The sequence below is a fragment of the Rhipicephalus sanguineus genome, chromosome 1, assembly GCF_013339695.2.
Source record: "Rhipicephalus sanguineus isolate Rsan-2018 chromosome 1, BIME_Rsan_1.4, whole genome shotgun sequence".
Lineage (NCBI taxonomy): Eukaryota > Metazoa > Arthropoda > Arachnida > Ixodida > Ixodidae > Rhipicephalus > Rhipicephalus sanguineus.
The window spans coordinates 186,350,301-186,367,835 of NC_051176.1; the positions used below are offsets into that span (position 1 = coordinate 186,350,301).

Sequence of the window (17,535 nt, forward strand, 5' to 3'; positions counted from 1 at the left end):
GAACTTTGAAGTATGTGTGAGTCGACGGGACTCAATATATAACGTGAGCCAACATAAGGCTGATAGTAATGCTGAAGTGGTGTAGATAGACGATAGGTCGGCAAAAGGTGTGGAGCTCACTCAGACTCACTCAAGAAATATATTTTGTGCTTAGAGCTCACTCGGACTCAGACTCACCAAAGTTTTCCCAACTGGACTCACTCGGACTCAGACTCACTAAAAATTTTCTCAACCGGACTCACTCAGACTCAAGCTCGCCAAATATTACTCACCGGGACTCACTCAGACTCAGACTCACGGCTCGATCTAGGTCTGAGTGAGTCAACTCATGAGTGTTTGACGACCTATGCTTACAACTGTTTGGAAACAAAGCGAGAGGGCGAATCATAGACGAGTGCTGCAGTCTCACTTTGCACGAACAAAGATGTATCGGTATCCTTTCTTCCTGATGTAATGAGGCATTGGGTTACCGAGTGATATAGTCAATACAAATGATGTTAATAAATTTTATGCACTTACTTGATGTACATTTATGCAATTTACCGTAAAGTTTATTGCGAATGTTATTTATCGTTATAAGAGTTCAAATGTATCTTTTCGTTTGGTTGTAAGAGGGCTTTTATAAATTTGTATATTGTACGTCTTAGTTATTCTTGTAAGTTGTATAATTATGTGCCTACGTTATTTATACAGAGTGTGGTAACTCCCTGTAATGACCCTCAAGAGAGGGTTAACAGTATTTCTAAAAAAATAAAAAAATAATCATGAATATTGAAAACCGTTTTAATGCTGCGAAACACAAAATACAAAGAGAGATGACAAGGTAAGCCGTTTTGTCTTGTCTCTCTTAGTATTTCGTCTTGTGTAGCACTCGAATGGTTTTCAAGATGCCAGTTTACCAACTAGCCGTGTTGTCCATTCTGTTTCACCATGAATATGTCCCAAACCTCAAAGAGATGAGGGGCTGCCATTATAACAATTCTGACCTAAGTCAGAGGTTCTCAAACTTTCTGGTCTTGGGGAACCCCAACGGCTTCTCCAGAGTGCCGCAGAACCCTGAACTTTTGTGTTTACATTTGTATAATTTTAGCTGAAGGAAAATTGGCAGCAGGGGGCGTGGGGGTGTTGATGACGTTTCCAGATCGGTGCAACCAAAGTATTAACACCGCTACATTGGCCAGTTATCTTTAAAGTCGAAGGCCATATCACTGCTGCTGTAGGACTGACAATAATACATAAAGATGAGATTTTGCACCCCCCCCCCCCACACACACACACCTTACCCCCCACTGATCACAGCATCACAGCAATCTCATTACAGCATGTGTATTATGCAGGCTGCAACGGAAGTTTAGGCAGGACAAATTCCAGCAAACCTCCGTCAAATTATGTGCCTGTGTATTTCACATTACTATAACTGCCACCACATTTCAGTACAAATAAAAATGACAACCAGCTTATTAAGGAACCTGAGATTTTGTAAAAGTACACTCTAGGACAAGACTGCAATCAGTATTACCATTCTAGTGGATTTTTTATCAGATCTGGCAAACTTTTGCTTTGTTTGGTGGGAAAAACATGCCTGAAGGAAAAATAATGCATAAGCAAAAGAAAAAAAAATCGCCAATTTCAAAGAAGCAATTGTTCACTACTGGAAAGGACTGAACAAGGAGAGTGAAGCACAGTTTCTTATTGCAATAGCAACTACAGAAATACTTCATGCAAAACTCATTCATAGTGTGTGCTGTGATGCTGCATATAAAGTCCAAGCGTGATGCTAGATCAGATCATTCCCCGCAGTAGGCTGTGGATTCGAGAGAAAGCATGAAGGTGCCGTCCTCACACGTGGGGGGGGGGGTGACACACAGTGAGTGCGCCTGAGCAAAAGAGGCAAGTGCAGCAGACAGGGGGAGGGAGGGGGGATAATTGCAGGAGAGGCGTGTGTCTCCTCCTCTGGCCAACGAGACTTTGCACAGTTTGTAGAAAGTGGTGTGAGCGCCCTATCTTGCAAGTAATCAGCTGTGTAGTTCTAAAGGCTGAGCAAGCCAGCCACTTTGTGCGGCTCTTTCCACTAGTATCCGCAGATCTTCATGGTGCAATAACTCACATTGTTAAAAAGTAAGGCAAGAAGCAACTTAACACGTTTGCTTATTTTTATTTCTGTTAGCGTCGTTCATCACGCCAGCATTGTGAAAGCCATAATATTATATAATAATATCTGGGGTTTAACGTACCAAAACCATGATATGATTATGAGGGACGCCGTAGTGGAGGGTTCGGTAATTTTGACCACCTGGGGTTCTTTAACGTGCACCTAAATCTAAGTAAGTTACATAGGCCTCAAACATTTTTGCCTCCATCGAAATGCAGCCGCCGCGGCTGGGATTTGATCCTGCGACCTTCGGGCATTGTGAAGCCAGTGTTCACAATCATTAAGTGAGACGTGCTCATGTATCTCTGTGCGTGCAGGCACAATGCTTGTTAATTTAATCAGTATATGAATGGTTACCACAAAATACACGGACAATAAAGCTAAAAAAATTTTATGGACAAATTACCAGCAAGGAGCAAATGGAACTTACAAGACACATAAAAGTGTTTTTGGTGAGCCAACTTTCTGAGCTGCTCACACTTACCTGTGGTGCCACTACGTAATAACTTTTTTCATTTGATATCTTGCATCGATTGATAGGAATGTATTTTTTCTCTCAATTCAAATGAAGTAGTTTCGCAATGCACTTTTGATAAAAAAATAGTTTTTGTGAACAAGAAAGCAAATTTGGACAAATTATACCAACATCAATACAAGAAAGCTGCTGAGGAGGCAAGGCAGGCAAAAAAAGGAAAAATAATACAAATTTTCCCACTCACACCCACACGGTACAGAGAGCCAACTAAACCAACCGCAGCACTATTTCGTGGCATTTTTTTCTTCGCCGATGTCAGATCAGCCCACAATAAGCCCATGACAGTTCACATGGTTGTTTGATGTCATTTATGGGCAGCGCTTGCTGGATTTTGTTTTTGTATTCTGTAAGTGTGTCAGATGCATAGGAGTCTCTACAGCATCATATAAAACTCCTGATATTTTTTTTTTGTGTGGCTGTACTACACTTACCGCTCATTTAGCTTGGTGTTGCTTTTAAAATTGCTTATAAGACAGTGAATTCTCACTAGAGTGAACTTCAAGGGACCCAAGGAAATAGTTCACTTAACTGAAAGTTCACCAAACTGAATACTCACTAGAATATGGAACAGCATTGGGCACAGCAGATATCGAGTCAAAAGTGTGAAATACAAATTTATTTTGAACAGAGTTCTGTAATTTTCATTTGGTCTGGGGCCAAAAGAGACAATGCTGTCTAGAGAGCCTACGCTTCTGTGCACTGCCTCTGGCACAGCTTGTTGCTGTGACACGAAGTCTCGCAACTTTCTAATATATGCTAATATGTCCAGACGCTGAAGGATTTTGAGTTTGTCTGATAGAGACAGCCGCTTCTGTTTCGTCGAACTCATACGAAAGTGGGCGCACGGCGCACAAAGGCCGCCGATGGATGGGCGATTTGGGGGCGGCACGCATCTACTAGGCCAGTGCTGCAGAGCGCAAAGCTTCGTTTAATTGGTTTGAAAAATGAGCCGGCGTCCGCGGATCAAGTTCATTCAAATGAAATATTCGCTATTAAGAAATGCGTTTAACTTAAAGACTTTTGCTTAGAATGCATAGGAAAACCGCCAGGGATGCTCTAAAAGTTCGTGATTCTGAAATATTCGTTAAACTGACATTCGTATAAATGAGAGTTCACTGTATTTCACAAACACATACACTCAAAATAAAGTGGAGCGGGGAGTATGTGCAACAGCATTTTAGCAACTAGAAAACAGAGACTCGATGCAACGAGGGCTGTACTATAACGAGTTTTTCTCTGCAGTTATGACTTTTCTATATCAAGGTTCAACTGCAAAAGAGACTTATAACACCTCTATTGAACCAATGTATACTGGCAACTGGAATTTCCAATGCTGTAAATGATCTTTCTCAATTTCTCAGACGTGTGTGCACGATGGCACATATACGACACGATATCATCTGTGCGCAATATCACATATCACATTTCTCTAACATGCATTTGCTACAAGCTTCTTGAGCACATCATTGCCTCCCATATATACAGCCATGTTAAGAGGAATAACTTCTTTTAAAATCAACATAGTTTCCCGAAAGCATTGTCTTGTGATACTCAACTAACTCAACTAGTAGAATTTACGTCAGATTTACATTATGGCATGAATAATAATGAAATCATTGACTGCATCTTTCTTGACTATGCGAAAGCCTTTGACCGGTGTTGCTCATTGTTGCCTAATAGCTAAACTAATTGCACTTGGAATTGACTTATTTACATTATCTTGGCTTCGTAATTTCTTATCTAATCGGCAGCAGTTCACATTTGTGAATAACTTTAGCTCCTCTAAATCATTTGCAATGTCAGGTGTGCCCCAGGGTAGTGTATTAGGCCCACTTCTTTTCCCAATTTATGTTCATGATTTGCCTAGTAACATTTCTTCCTGTACACGACTTGTCATGGATGAATGTGTAGTCTATAGAGCTGTGCGAATAGCAAAATTTCGGGTGCGAAGCGATTTCGAATATTGAAGTGTGAGTGCGAATCGAATTGAATATTTTTCGAATATTTCTAGAATATTTCTAGAATATTTTTCGAATACTTCGAAGCGAAATTGCAGAAAAAAAAAGTTGGAGAGGATTGCTAAGCATATTCTTATGAGATAGCAACACGAAAGTGTTTCTTTTCACTAGGTTGTTGAAGCACTGGCAGGGTGGTGTTTCATAGTTGTCTTATCAAGAATGAGGCAATGTAGAGGTCGAATTCTATTTATGTATGTGATTTGGTGCAACCAAAGTGTTGCCGACAACACTTTACACGTGATAGGCGAAGATGCCATTTCCTCAGCCTCTCCTCCTCTTTCAACTTCTCTGGAAGCCGAACTGATGTGGCGGACAAGGGTATGCTCCCTTCAAGTCCGGAATTCCAAATCTGCCTCGTAGACGTCGATATATAAGAACATCTGAAATTTTGGATGCTGAAAAGCTTCGGCTTCCGATTTTTCGGACTTCCTGTCCAAATTTCAGGTCCAAAACAGCATTAATTGAGCCCCCACCTCTGCCACATCTTTCATCTCCATGTTGGAACCAGCGTTTCTTGAGTTAGTACATTTGCGACCGTAGCAGAGCATGAAAGGCAGCTTTGCCGCAATACGGGGGTGTGATGAGGTGAAGCATATTGAAAATCTAGGGACCACTTCCAATCCGACGTTGACTGTCTCTTGGCAAAGTTCGACCGTAACGGAGCTTGAAAGGCAGCTTTGCCGCAATACGAGAGTGTAATGAGGTGAAGCATATTGAAAATCTGAAGGGGTCAGTTTTAATCGGACGTTGACTATTTGTTTTTGGGAAGTTCGAATAGTTTGAATAGTAAAATTCCAGTGCGAATCGAATCGAATAGCAAACACTATTCGTAAAATATTCGAAATTTCGAATATTCGCACACCCCTAGTAGTCTATAGAACAATTAACTGCCAAGAAGATCATTTAACTTTACAAGAAGACCTTCACCCAATAAGTCAGTGGTGCGACTCTTTGCAAAGGGCACTTAACACATCTAATTGCTGCACACTTTCACTTGTACGAAACTGGGTCTTAACTTTCCTTCCATAATCCGTTCAGCTGAACTTCCCCAGGCCTCTACTTAGAAGTATGTTGGTGTTTATCTTTGTTTATCTTGCCTGGTGTACTCATGCTGAGAAGATGTGCACTAAAGCTAACGGAAGTCTAGGCTTGTTGCATTGGCATGTGCATCATTCTCCACCTACAATTCAGCAACAGGCCTACCAAACGTCTGTCTGCCCACAACTGGTATATCCTGCATCGATCAGGTCTCCTCATCAAAAGTACCTAATAGATAAACTTGAATCCATCCAAAATCACGCTTCCCGCTTTATAACTTGTAAGTACAATTGTCAATCCAGCATTACCAAAATTAAATGTGATATTTCCCTTACTAACTTGGATTCCTGCCGCTCTGTTGCCCTTCTATGCCTTTTTGATAAATGCTACTATAATTCGTGGTCTACTAGTCTCTCGCTTGAACTTCCTTCAAGCACATCTAGTCGACTTCATAATCATCTCAGTTTCAGGCGCATTTTTGGCCGCACACGGTCATTCAATAATTCTGCATTGCCGTGCACCATCGCATTATGAAATAACCTACCAGATGATATTGTTTTGTTAAAAAATCCTGCCAAATTTTGTGAGCAATTACAAGTTAATGTATTATCTTGGCTCTATATAATGACGTTTCACCTCTTTTTGTCTCATACTGCATTTGCTTACAGATTTCTTTTCCTTTCTAATGTACAAATTTCTTTGTTTTGCCTTTTATATAGCTTTTTTATGCCCTATTTATGGTCATTTTACTGTAAACCCGCCCCCTCCCCTACACAATGCTCCTCTGGGACCTGTAGGGTAAAACGAATGAATGAATGAATGAATAAAGATAAAATGTAGCAACTGTAAACAAGTTGCAGTAATTCAGGGTGACACGTTATTTCCATACGACTTGAAAAGCGAAGCTTTCTATGGTGCCTGTAAAGAAATGAGACCGACGCCATGACTGCCCCGTCTTCTTCCCCTTTAATGGAGCACCCTAATCCCCCGATGATGATACGTATGCCCCAGATGCGGCGGTCGTTTTCTTCTATTTTCAACACATTCCCGCCGCCGCCAAATGAACACACTGAATCAAAAGACGAGTATTGTCCCTCAGCACTTCGAAACTTCGTCAACTGGCTTGCATCGAGTTCAGTAGTTAGATGTTCAATCGGTCACTAACATTGCTGCATTTGGTAGAACGTTTGCTGCGATGCGTCTGCTGGCGATGTACAGCATTCACTTCCCCTTTCGTTCTTAAAGCCTCCTGGGCTACCAAAGGAACTGCGCATTCTGGCCTCGCGAATCTTCTATAGACCGTTATAGCGAAGTTTCATCAGGCAGGCAGGTACACGGCAGGTGGTTTCAAGGGCCAACCCTGCGTGATCAGGATTCAGAATATTAATCACCTATAGGGTCTTGAGTATCGAAGCCGCCTTCGTTATGGTAGTTTGCACCTGCGCTTCATGTTCCTGCTGCTTCGAAGGCTGGGCTACAGGACGGGTGTCAGGACAGAAATTCGTCCCCCTGGCCTCGCACGTCTCGAAGTTCTCATTGGTGAGAAAATCTTGTGATGGGCGGAGATACCGTTGACTGGTCGGGGTGCAGGGCTCTCGATATGTTCCTCTCTATGTGCACGTCCAAGACCTTGGAAACCTTAGGTCGTCGTAAAGGGCGAGTCAGTACGGAGCCGAAGTAGACGTGAGGGCTCCCGTCTCGCGAGCCTCCAGACGACGCCTGGAGTCACGTGGCTGGGTTCCATGGACTGTCTTGCCTTGCGAACATCAGGCCATCGTCGTGAAGGGCGAGCCAGTACAGAGCCGAAGTCGACGTGAGGGCTCCCGTCTCGCGAGCCTCCAGACGACGCCTGGACTGCCCCGTCTTCTTCCCCTTTAATGGAGCACCCTAATCCCCCGATGATGATACGTATGCCCCAGATGCGGCGGTCGTTTTCTTCTATTTTCATATTTGCCCCCCGGGAGGATGTTGCAAAATAGTGCGGAACGGAGCAACTTGGAGCGTGCCAGACTATATCGAAGACGAGAAAACCGAGGCGGCATCGAGAGTGCGTGCCCGTGGCCGGTGCAGCAGTTCGCCTTTAGTATTGTCATTAAACGGACATCTCTCTTTCACGTCTGAGGAACCAGTCATTTCGTAACATTTGGTGCTGCGAAACCCAGGACTGCCCCTCGAGAGACGCCTTCACGTCATGGCCATGGCGAACTCGGACCAGCTGCGCAAGAAGCGTGGTGCGCTCAGGACTGGTGTCACGCGGGCCCTAACACAGTTAACGGACCTGCTACAGCAAACGGATCCCAACGTCTCGGAAGTTAGCGTGCAACTCGACTACCTCAAGGACAGGGAATCAGCATTATCAAGACTGGACGACGCAATCCTTGCAGTAACAGAGGAAGACGATCTTGACCGCGAAGTCGAAACGGCACAGGATTATAGCGACAAGATCAGCTACGCCTTAGCGCGCGCCAAGTACTGGCTGCAAGAACGTCATCAGGCTACAAGGACGCATGCTCAAGCTTCTGGATCCGGATCGAGCAACTTAGAGCTTCCGAATTCCGTCGATGCTCCGGACCAGGTGAGAGAGCAGCGTCAGCAATCAGTTCTACTACCTAGACTACAGATACCTACATTTGACGGCGACCTGCATGAATGGCAAACCTTTTGGGACCATTATGACGCCACGATCCACCAGAATAACGAATTGCCTCGCATCGAGAAGTTCAAGTATTTGCTCACGTACTTGACCGGCAGCGCGAAGCGGTCCATTGAAGGCATTCGGTTAGCCGAGCAGAATTACGACCTCGCAATCAAAACGCTTGCGGGTCGCTTCGGACGGCGAGATCTTCTCATTAATGAGCACGTGGACCAACTCTTGGCGTTGATTCCCGTGAAGAGCTCGTCAGACGTTGCCAAGCTTCGTACACTCCACGACAGTGTGCAGTTCCGAGTGAGCGCATTAGAAGGCCTCGGAGTATCACCGGATCAGTACATCGTGGTGCTGAATCGCGTCATGATGCGCTGCTTGCCAGACGACCTGGCTATTATGTATCGACAAAAGACAAAAGAAGATAACCGCGCATCTAGTCGTACTGAGACTCCCGAAGACCGAATACGTCGAGCGAAGGACCTTCTAACCTTCCTTCGCATCCATGTAGAAGTGCGGGAGGAAGGTCGCTTACAGCTTCGTCGCCGTCCACATGAAAGCGAGAAGATGAGCATGGCGACAGAGAGCACCGGTGGCGCGGAACACATTCCATCGGCTGCAGCTCGTACAAGTTCTGCCGTGTCGGTCAACCAAGTGTGCCCACTTTGCAACAGCAGCGGACATAGCATAATTTCCTGCAATGCCACTCTGTCAGCGGACGACAAGCGAGTGAGGCTACGGAATAATAACTGCTGTTTCCGCTGCGGTACACACAACCACATCGCAAGGCTCTGCAAAAAGTCCTACAGCCTTATCTGTGGTACCTGCCGTCGCCGCCACCTGACTATTCTGTGCGAGCTGTCGAAACCAGTCGAGGGCCTACCGCCTACTACTGAATCCGTTGCGTTGGGAAGACCCTCTCTGCCAAGTCTTCGAACCGTGACAACCGCCCAAAGCACTCACATCGGATCCACGGCTGTACTGTTGCAGACAGGTCGCATTTGGGCAGAGTGCGGTAACCGACGACTTCTCGTTCGAGTGCTTTTAGACAGCGGTAGCCAGCGTAGTTACATTCGCGAAGACGCGGCCAGAAAACTTCAGTGTTCCGTCGTTGGAAGGGAAGAGCTTTCCCTCATCACCTTTGGAAACTCCAAATCTCAGAGGCGACTACGCGCCGAGCGTGTCTCCGTGCGACTGCGTAGCCAATTTGACGATGCTGCAGTGGAATTGGAAGCGTTAACGATTCCAGAGATATGCTCCGTAACGAGTCCACCGCTGGAGAACAATATCTTGCAGGCACTCATCGCCAAGGAATATAAGGTGGCTGACACATGTCAAGCGGATACGTGGAAAGAAGACGACATAACCCTTCTCATAGGATGTGACGCCTATTGGAGAGTGACAACCGGAAAAATTGATCGCATCAACGAGAGGCTAACAGCGATCGACACTATCTTTGGATGGATGGTGCAAGGCCCTATTAAGTCCGACCTCCGCTTCCCATCAAGTGCACTGTTCATCTCGCGCAGCGATTCTGCAGCGGACCTCGATGTACCTTCGATGTGGTGTCTTGATGCCATCGGGATAGATGGAGCACATTCCCAAACCTTAGAGGGCAACCGCCACCTGTTTGGATCGGAGCTAGGCGTTTCCAAGCGAAACAAGAATCATCCAGTTGACAACGCCGTCACCAGTGGCTGGAAGGTGGAAGAGGGTGAGACGGCAGGCGAGCATGTCGACGCTCATCTTGGCCGCGCGCGTCGTCGTCATTGGTGGCAGAATGGGGGTGACGCCGCACTTGCGCAACTGGTCTCAGATCGGCTGCTTTTTGTGCGAGCACCACGACGAGGATCGCCTCTTCGAGATTTTACACCGAGTACATCGTCATCAAGCACGTCAAGGACGCCCTGAACGCCATAAGAGTCGGCCCCAAGGACGGAAGGGGGTGCGACAGCCGCAAATCAATGACCGCAGTGAACAGGCACTGCCGGAACCAAAGCGAGCGGCTCGCAGGAATGCGCGTGCTGTCTGCCGATTGCAAAGGCCCGCTCAAGAGCGTTTTGAGCGCACAGCACAGAAGGAACGCAAGGGGCGTAACAGTTCCTTCAATGGCGACGTCACGAAATGGAGGACAAGGCACAAGTCAATGATCTGGGCTACGTGCCTCTCTTTGAGCTTCTGCCAATTAGCGGAGAGGACACGTCCGTGCTTTCGCTGGAGGAATCACATGAGGCTTCTAAGCTTCTCGTCTCAACACTCGGACTGGAAGGGACGTGCATGGAACCTTTGCAACAATCACTTCCGAAAACTACGGAAAGTATCAGCCAACGAAAGCGAATGCCCTTAGAGGAACTGGAATTAGTGGAAAAAATGTTCGACTCCCTGAACCAACCGTTCCATATCTTACCCAAGCTAACAGAACCGGGGAACTGCCAAGTACTTCCCAACATGAACTGCGAGATTGGCATGGACACGAACGTCGTCCACGTTTACGAGAACAATGAGAATGCGGTTGCTGAGAAGGCCATGAACTCCTCATACGTCAGCCTGCCGCAGTTAATCAACGACCTCAACAACATAGGCCTCATGATCACGGACAGACCGCTTAAATCGTCCCGCTGCCACTGGCTCAGTTGGAAGAGCATTAGACCACGAAGACGTCTCGAGAGCAAGCTCGACGAGCTCCAGCAATTGATCTCATCCCAATTCCTACTGGGAAGTCGACAATTCTCGGTACCACAACGTGCTTCCACCTCGGGGCTCGCGAATGCACTTCCATTGCAACGCAAGGCTCGTCATCGCCAGCGCCTATCAACTGAACTGCGGAAAAGACACCAGCCCTATTTCTGTTGCGGCCACGTTATCACCGCTCAAGCTGCACCATGGACGCGTGCGATTCATATTGGCCCCCCCGGGAGGATGTTGCAAAATAGTGCGGAACGGAGCAACTTGGAGCGTGCCAGACTATATCGAAGACGAGAAAACCGAGGCGGCATCGAGAGCGCGTGCCCGTGGCCGGTGCAGCAGTTCGCCTTTAGTATTGTCATTAAACGGACGTCTCTCTTTCACGTCTGGGGAACCAGTCATTTCGTAACAGTGCCTATCAGGTTTTCATGCCACATTCACTGGACATTTTGGTTCAAACAAGCAAACAAAACAAAACACTGTCGGCTGAACTTAGTTTGCCGAATGCAGTTTTAAAAGAAAAAGGTCAGTTTCTTCAATTGGCTGGTGTATGAGCAAATGAGTTACTGTAAGAGCATTATCTTTTTTTCTGACAACACAATTATTTAGACATTTCTGTAGCCCCTTCCATGTAAAAAATAAATTTTTTGTGAAATGCATCTTGCAAACAAACGTTGAATTCAAATATAAAAGTAAAGAACTGATTGTTATGTCGAGGTTTAACTGCATAATAAAGTACTGGGCCCTTTCTGGATTGCGAAAGACTGCAAAAGTTGCTAGGCTGCGTGCTTTGCTACTTTTCCATTGGATGCGACCTTTTTTCACATCTATACACTATTATAAATAATAGCACTGAGTAGAAGTTCCCAAATTCTATGACACTATAGTAGTGTCAACATGGTCTTGCCATTTGCCTTTCATTTTTGCACTCTTTTTCACTTAACGGCCATCTGCTGTTCATGGTCAGATTGTCCTGCTTGCAATTATAGACATGCAGTTGACTAACACTGCTAGCATGATAACATTATATCAGCATCCCTTTAGATTTTACAACTAGTACAACAGAGCCATTTAGTTTAATAAAGTTTTATGTAAAACATGCATGAAGACAGCACATTATAATTGTGATGTCCCTGCAACGGATTGAATATTAACTATGCCTGCTGTAATTCTAACATGGTTAAATTTTACTTTGGCACTAGCCTTGCATTTCACCTTGCAAGGAATAGGAATTGGGACTATAATTTCATGCTCAGTGGTTCAACACTTTACTCCGTCAGTCACTGTAGGAAGTTTACTGTACTATGTAAAGATATGAATAAGAAAAAAATTGCAACCATATTGAGGATAGCAAATGACAAGAATATAACATACCTATTCCCACACAAACAGCTTTAGTAGACCTGAACGTCCATTTAATCTGAACTGCACAGAAGTGAGAACAACAACATAAGAAATTTGTGAATGCAGTCAATGAATAGTAGATAGAGGCTATAAGACCTCCGACTCCTTGCAACTAGTTTAAGAACTTCGTAGACCCCTAACATGTGCTAGGCAGTGCTACATTCAGTGGAAGTTACTCCGAGTGAAACAGATGCGGATAAAAAAAAGGAATGAGTACTGAGGAACATGTGTCTTATTACCTAGCTTGCTACATGTAATACACTCTGAATAGAGCTTAACTCTTTCCTTAATATGCCGGTATGGATCGGTCACTGGTGAATGAAGTATTTGAAAGTGCAATTCGAAAAAGCCACCACACTCCTCGACTTGTAGCATCATGTCGGCGATTGTACACAAAGTATAGTAGCCTTTTCTGCGCAGTTCACAGTTTCACTGCATGGCAGGGAGCTTTAAAGAGCGCACGAGCTCGAAGGTTGAGGCGCATATGAGCAGCGCAATGGCACTGACATTCGAAACAGCAGGCGCTCCAGAGTGAGCAGAAGAAAGCAGTTTGGCTTGATCCTGATGTTGCTTAGAAGCGCTCTCTTTGATTTTTCGAGCAGAGATGACCCGAACATCCATGTCGCTTAGACATTAGTTCGAATGAGTTAGTTACTTAATTGTGTAATGACTGTTTATTTTCTGACATGCACCTTTGAATTGTACATTTAAGTCACATTTAGGTATATAAAATTATGCTGTAAATTATTTCTTTTTCTTGGAAAAAAATGTTTAACTAGGACGAACCAGTGGCATAAATTCAGAAAAATCTCAAGGGACACGCATCTTTTGTGTGTATCTTTATACCATGGTGGCCATTTTGTTTTTGGTAAATATAGGTTTTATTTTTAATTATATAAAAATTGAAGTCGTGCATTCAAATAAATTAAAAAGAATATGAGCATGGGCCTGAGCAGCCAATAGTTGGCAAAGTTAGTTTCTAAGTGCAACTCGTAGGTATAGGCTCTAGCATATTTCCAGCTGACATGTCATTTGGATAAAACCATCAAATGAAAACGCTAGCACCTTTTCTTGTGGTTCTTGCGGTACAGCTTTTATTTAGCCCCTCGAATCTTTCTTGTAAAGTGTGTTATGTTCACCAGTGATTTTTTAAATAATACAACTATATTTGAGCAAGCGCATGCATACTTCGTTGTCAACGGCTTCCACCCTATTATCTACATAAATGAATAGCAGTAAATGATCGGGGATTCTTTATTTACCTTGCGCTTCAAAGCCCAGCATAATAGAGATTTGCGGCACGTCAGAAGTTACCCGTAGCATGTCAGAAAGCACGAGCTCTACAGTGCCTTTTGAAACGAAAAGCAGCTTTCACCATTGTACTTCGTTTCTACTCATTGGAAGGGCTTCAGATTTCAAGGTTTATTTTTAAAGAGTGCACTATAACAGCCGAGCATTCAAATAGGATGTTTGAATTGCAAGGGGTGTCTTCTCAAGCCTAAATACTAGGGGGGTCAGGACTCCCATGACCCCCCCCTCCCCCATGATTTACGCCACTGAGACCAACCAAGACTTGAATATTTCACAATGTCATGTAATTTTTCTTAACTCAAGGAGTAGCTGATCTATAGTTATAATTATATAAATAAAGATTCCCAAGTAACCGTAAAACGCGTATATTTGGAATTTTTGCTGGAAACATCACTTTTTGTTGACATGAAAATTGGTTTTTTGTGTGTATGCCATTTTTAACACACAAATTCTTTCTGCATTTTATTAAAATAAACAGTATTCGAAAGCCTGTTGATTTATCTTCACTTTGATATATTGCATGACATCGTAAAGACCCCAGTAGCTGTTGCAAACAAATTCAAAACTCAAAACTCAGAAGTACAAAAAAAAGCCTATTTCCCCACTTTAAGGAAAGAGTTAACAAGCAGGTGAGTGATTGCAACTAAAAACACGCTAATATTATGCCTCTGTTACTACATGATAAACGGCAAGTTTGGTGCACCATTTCTTCATGCAATTTTTTAATTAATTTTTTTAATGAAGGAAAGTGAAACTAAGCTTTAACTGTTCCATTAATTCTTTATATTAGACATCAAAATTTTGTAGATTTCAGAACACAGGAAAAGAAAAATCGGAGTTCAAGCGTTCTTGAAGTAGAGCTTGTTGCATGCGACGCCAATTCTAGATTTACTTTTATTAATATATACAAGTCACTACCCTTCACATTGCTTTGACGACATGGCAGAATGATGTGAACAATTTTGCCTCAAAGACAAGACTACTTGCATAAAAAACAAACATCGTGTTATTTTTGTAGTTTTGAAACAATGGGGCTTCTTATACACTACAGGATTTCATTTTGAGACCGCCATTGACGAGGTAATATGCGTTTCTTCATTTCTATGCTGGTACAACACTGCGCATTCATCAAATTTTGGCGTGCACTTACAATCTCGACAATGTAAAGATAGATTAGAAAGAGAGCCTCCTGTTAGCGATCTCTCATGTTCCAACAATCTCTGGTTAATGCATCGGCCCGTCTGTCCTACGTAGAAGCGGCCGCAGCTGATGATTGAACATGCCGGATGATTGAAGCATGGCATATCGAGAATAGTGGTAGCGCATGCGTGAGCCAACCGTCGATTAACTTGCATAAAGATGAAATCAAATGCCTTGACAATTATCTTCCACATAGACCCCCACGTGTGCCGGATTGATAGGTTCGCCTGTTGCATGGGCATGCGCAAATAAGTTTTTGTGCCTTCGTTCTTTTCCGCCGTTGTGCATCTCTTCAGTTGTTAGTCAGCGTTTGTGGTGTCCTGACTTCTTTCTTGTGTCCGTGTTTGCACGCTTTGTCTTTTTAGAATGAATACTTACGAACTAGCTCAGCTCTCTGTTATCTAATATGCATCATGCGCAAGAGAAACACCAGGATCTTTGAGTGTATGTCTCTTTATTCACTCACTATAGTCAATAATAATAATATATAAATTCACTATAAATTCGCTGGCTTTTATCTTCACAGTAGTGGAAGGGCCTTGAATTTTTAAACGTACTTCATGTCTTTATCAGTTCCATTCGACAAGTGGAATGGACTAAACGTTTTTTCAAGCAAAGCCTGGCTGCAGTATATTGTCTAGAAATTTCACAAATATGGCACTAAAAGCAAAGTATGCCTCTGTGGAGTGCTTGCTTTAAGTGTTTAGAATATGTCTATTCATTGTTGACACCCTGTTGCAGTGCAGATTAACAAATTCTATGCAGCAGCAGCACAGCCAGTTGACAAACATCAAACTGAAATGCTGCACTGTGGACACATCACTGCGACTGACTGTGGCCATCCTAGTTAAATATATGAGTGTGAGTTGGGAATAAAGAAGTAAAGGCTCGTTCACACCTGCGACTAGTACCGGTCGTGCGACCAAGTTATCTAGTCGCAAATGGTTGCAAACTGCCGCTTTGGTCACAAGGCGACTGCTTTGGCTTTGTTGCTTGCTGCTCGATTTTTCAGTCGCGCGACTGCTAGATAGCTAGAATCGCAACTCATCGTTGACAGCAACATGAAAGACAGGGAGAAAAACGAGCAGACACTGTCACAAAACAGCTGCCTTGAAAGCACCAGAAAAAAAGTCATGCAGGTTTCATACACTGTAGTAATTGGTGTAAGCTTTGTTTACACTAATTGGGTGAGTTGGCAAGAGAAAGTGGAGGATTCAAACAGCAAAGAACAACAAATTTGAGCAATAGACAGGTCCCACAATGGTCATCACTCATAGCGGCAACTTGCAGAGTAAGAGTGGTAGGTGATATTATCAAGCGATCACGCTTGGTGACACTGTCACTTTTACAAGATTTTGTAAGAGTTGGAACAACAGGCATCAAAATAGACAGCTGAAACGTTCTGACAATGTGTGAAGGTAGTGAGCTTGGTACAGCGTTGGAAAGTATACAACAGCTACATACACTAAAACATTTGGCACCGACTGATGTGAAATCACATGAAAGTAATCCTATTCCCGACAGATAGCTTCTGCTTGGCAAAATAGTCAGCGTACACCACCCCACCAATGCACCAAATCATGAAGAGGTAGACAAAGAAAACTTCACTAAAAAAATAAGGCTAACATAAGGCTCATCGCAAAGCGATCTTTTAGCGATTTTACAGAGCATTACAATTTTTTCTTTCCCGCATAATGGTCGCACCCTGAACTTGGCGCACGACACCCATGATGATTTTCAGTTAGCCATGAGCAAAAGCATGGCCTTCGAGATCTGTATTTGCAACTGTAAAGGCCCGAACACACGTACGCGCTGCAACGCGTACGTGTGTTCGGGCCTTAAGATGGTACCTACAATGCATGTAGTTGGCAAAAGTAAGGCCTTCAAGGTCTGCACCTGATGCCCAGAGCTGTTGCGTTGGCTTGGGCTCATCATCGCAGGTACTTCTATGCCATGCTTCCCGCGGTCTGATGGCGTTACCTTTGCCTTTCTTGCATTTGTGAGTCGTCATTGTAATGTGCCATGCCACGAACGAGAACCAGAAGGCTTCTGAGGAAGTCTATGTGCATTCCTTTTTTTTTTTGTTCCGGCAGGAAAACGTTGCCGCTGCCATCTTGAGTTTTGGTGTCATTCCAGGAAAGCGCCACCACCTCCACTTTGCCGGTAATTTGGACTTGCTTAGGGGGGGCACTTGCTCAGAATTTTACCATAAGTGTTTTAATGGAAGGTTTTAAGAGTTACCAATGAATTTCAGATGAAGAACAGCCCACACAAAGGCTGAACATGAAAGAACACATTTAGACAACATTTCTTTCTTGTATTAGACTGTCATGTCAAACGGGTCACACAGCGCACGACGGCGACGTGATAAATTCGAGGTGGAAGGAAACCGCATCCACAGGTGCCGCCATGTTGACTTTTTTCAGGAGCTGCCGTCTGCTCACTTTTACTTGCCCAACGCCTGTGTGCAGACGTTATGGGGACGCTGAGCAGACGACGAGGCACAGATGGAGACATACTCAGCAGCGCTGCCAAAGACCACGGCACG

General features: G+C 44.2%; 1 protein-coding gene across 1 annotated transcript; it reads left to right on the plus strand.

Moving 5' to 3' along the window:
• The first annotated feature begins 7,934 nt into the window (after positions 1-7,934).
• On the plus strand, positions 7,935-10,298 carry LOC119380810 (uncharacterized). Its single transcript, XM_037649005.1, has one exon. It carries the CDS (start codon positions 7,935-7,937, stop codon positions 10,296-10,298), a length of 2,364 nt encoding a protein of 787 aa, XP_037504933.1.
• The last annotated feature ends 7,237 nt before the right edge of the window (positions 10,299-17,535 follow it).

Excerpts from the sequence above, each read along its gene's own strand:
- LOC119380810 (XM_037649005.1), top strand. The coding sequence starts at position 7,935 with ATGGCCATGGCGAACTCGGACCAGCTGCGCAAGAAGCGTGGTGCGCTC.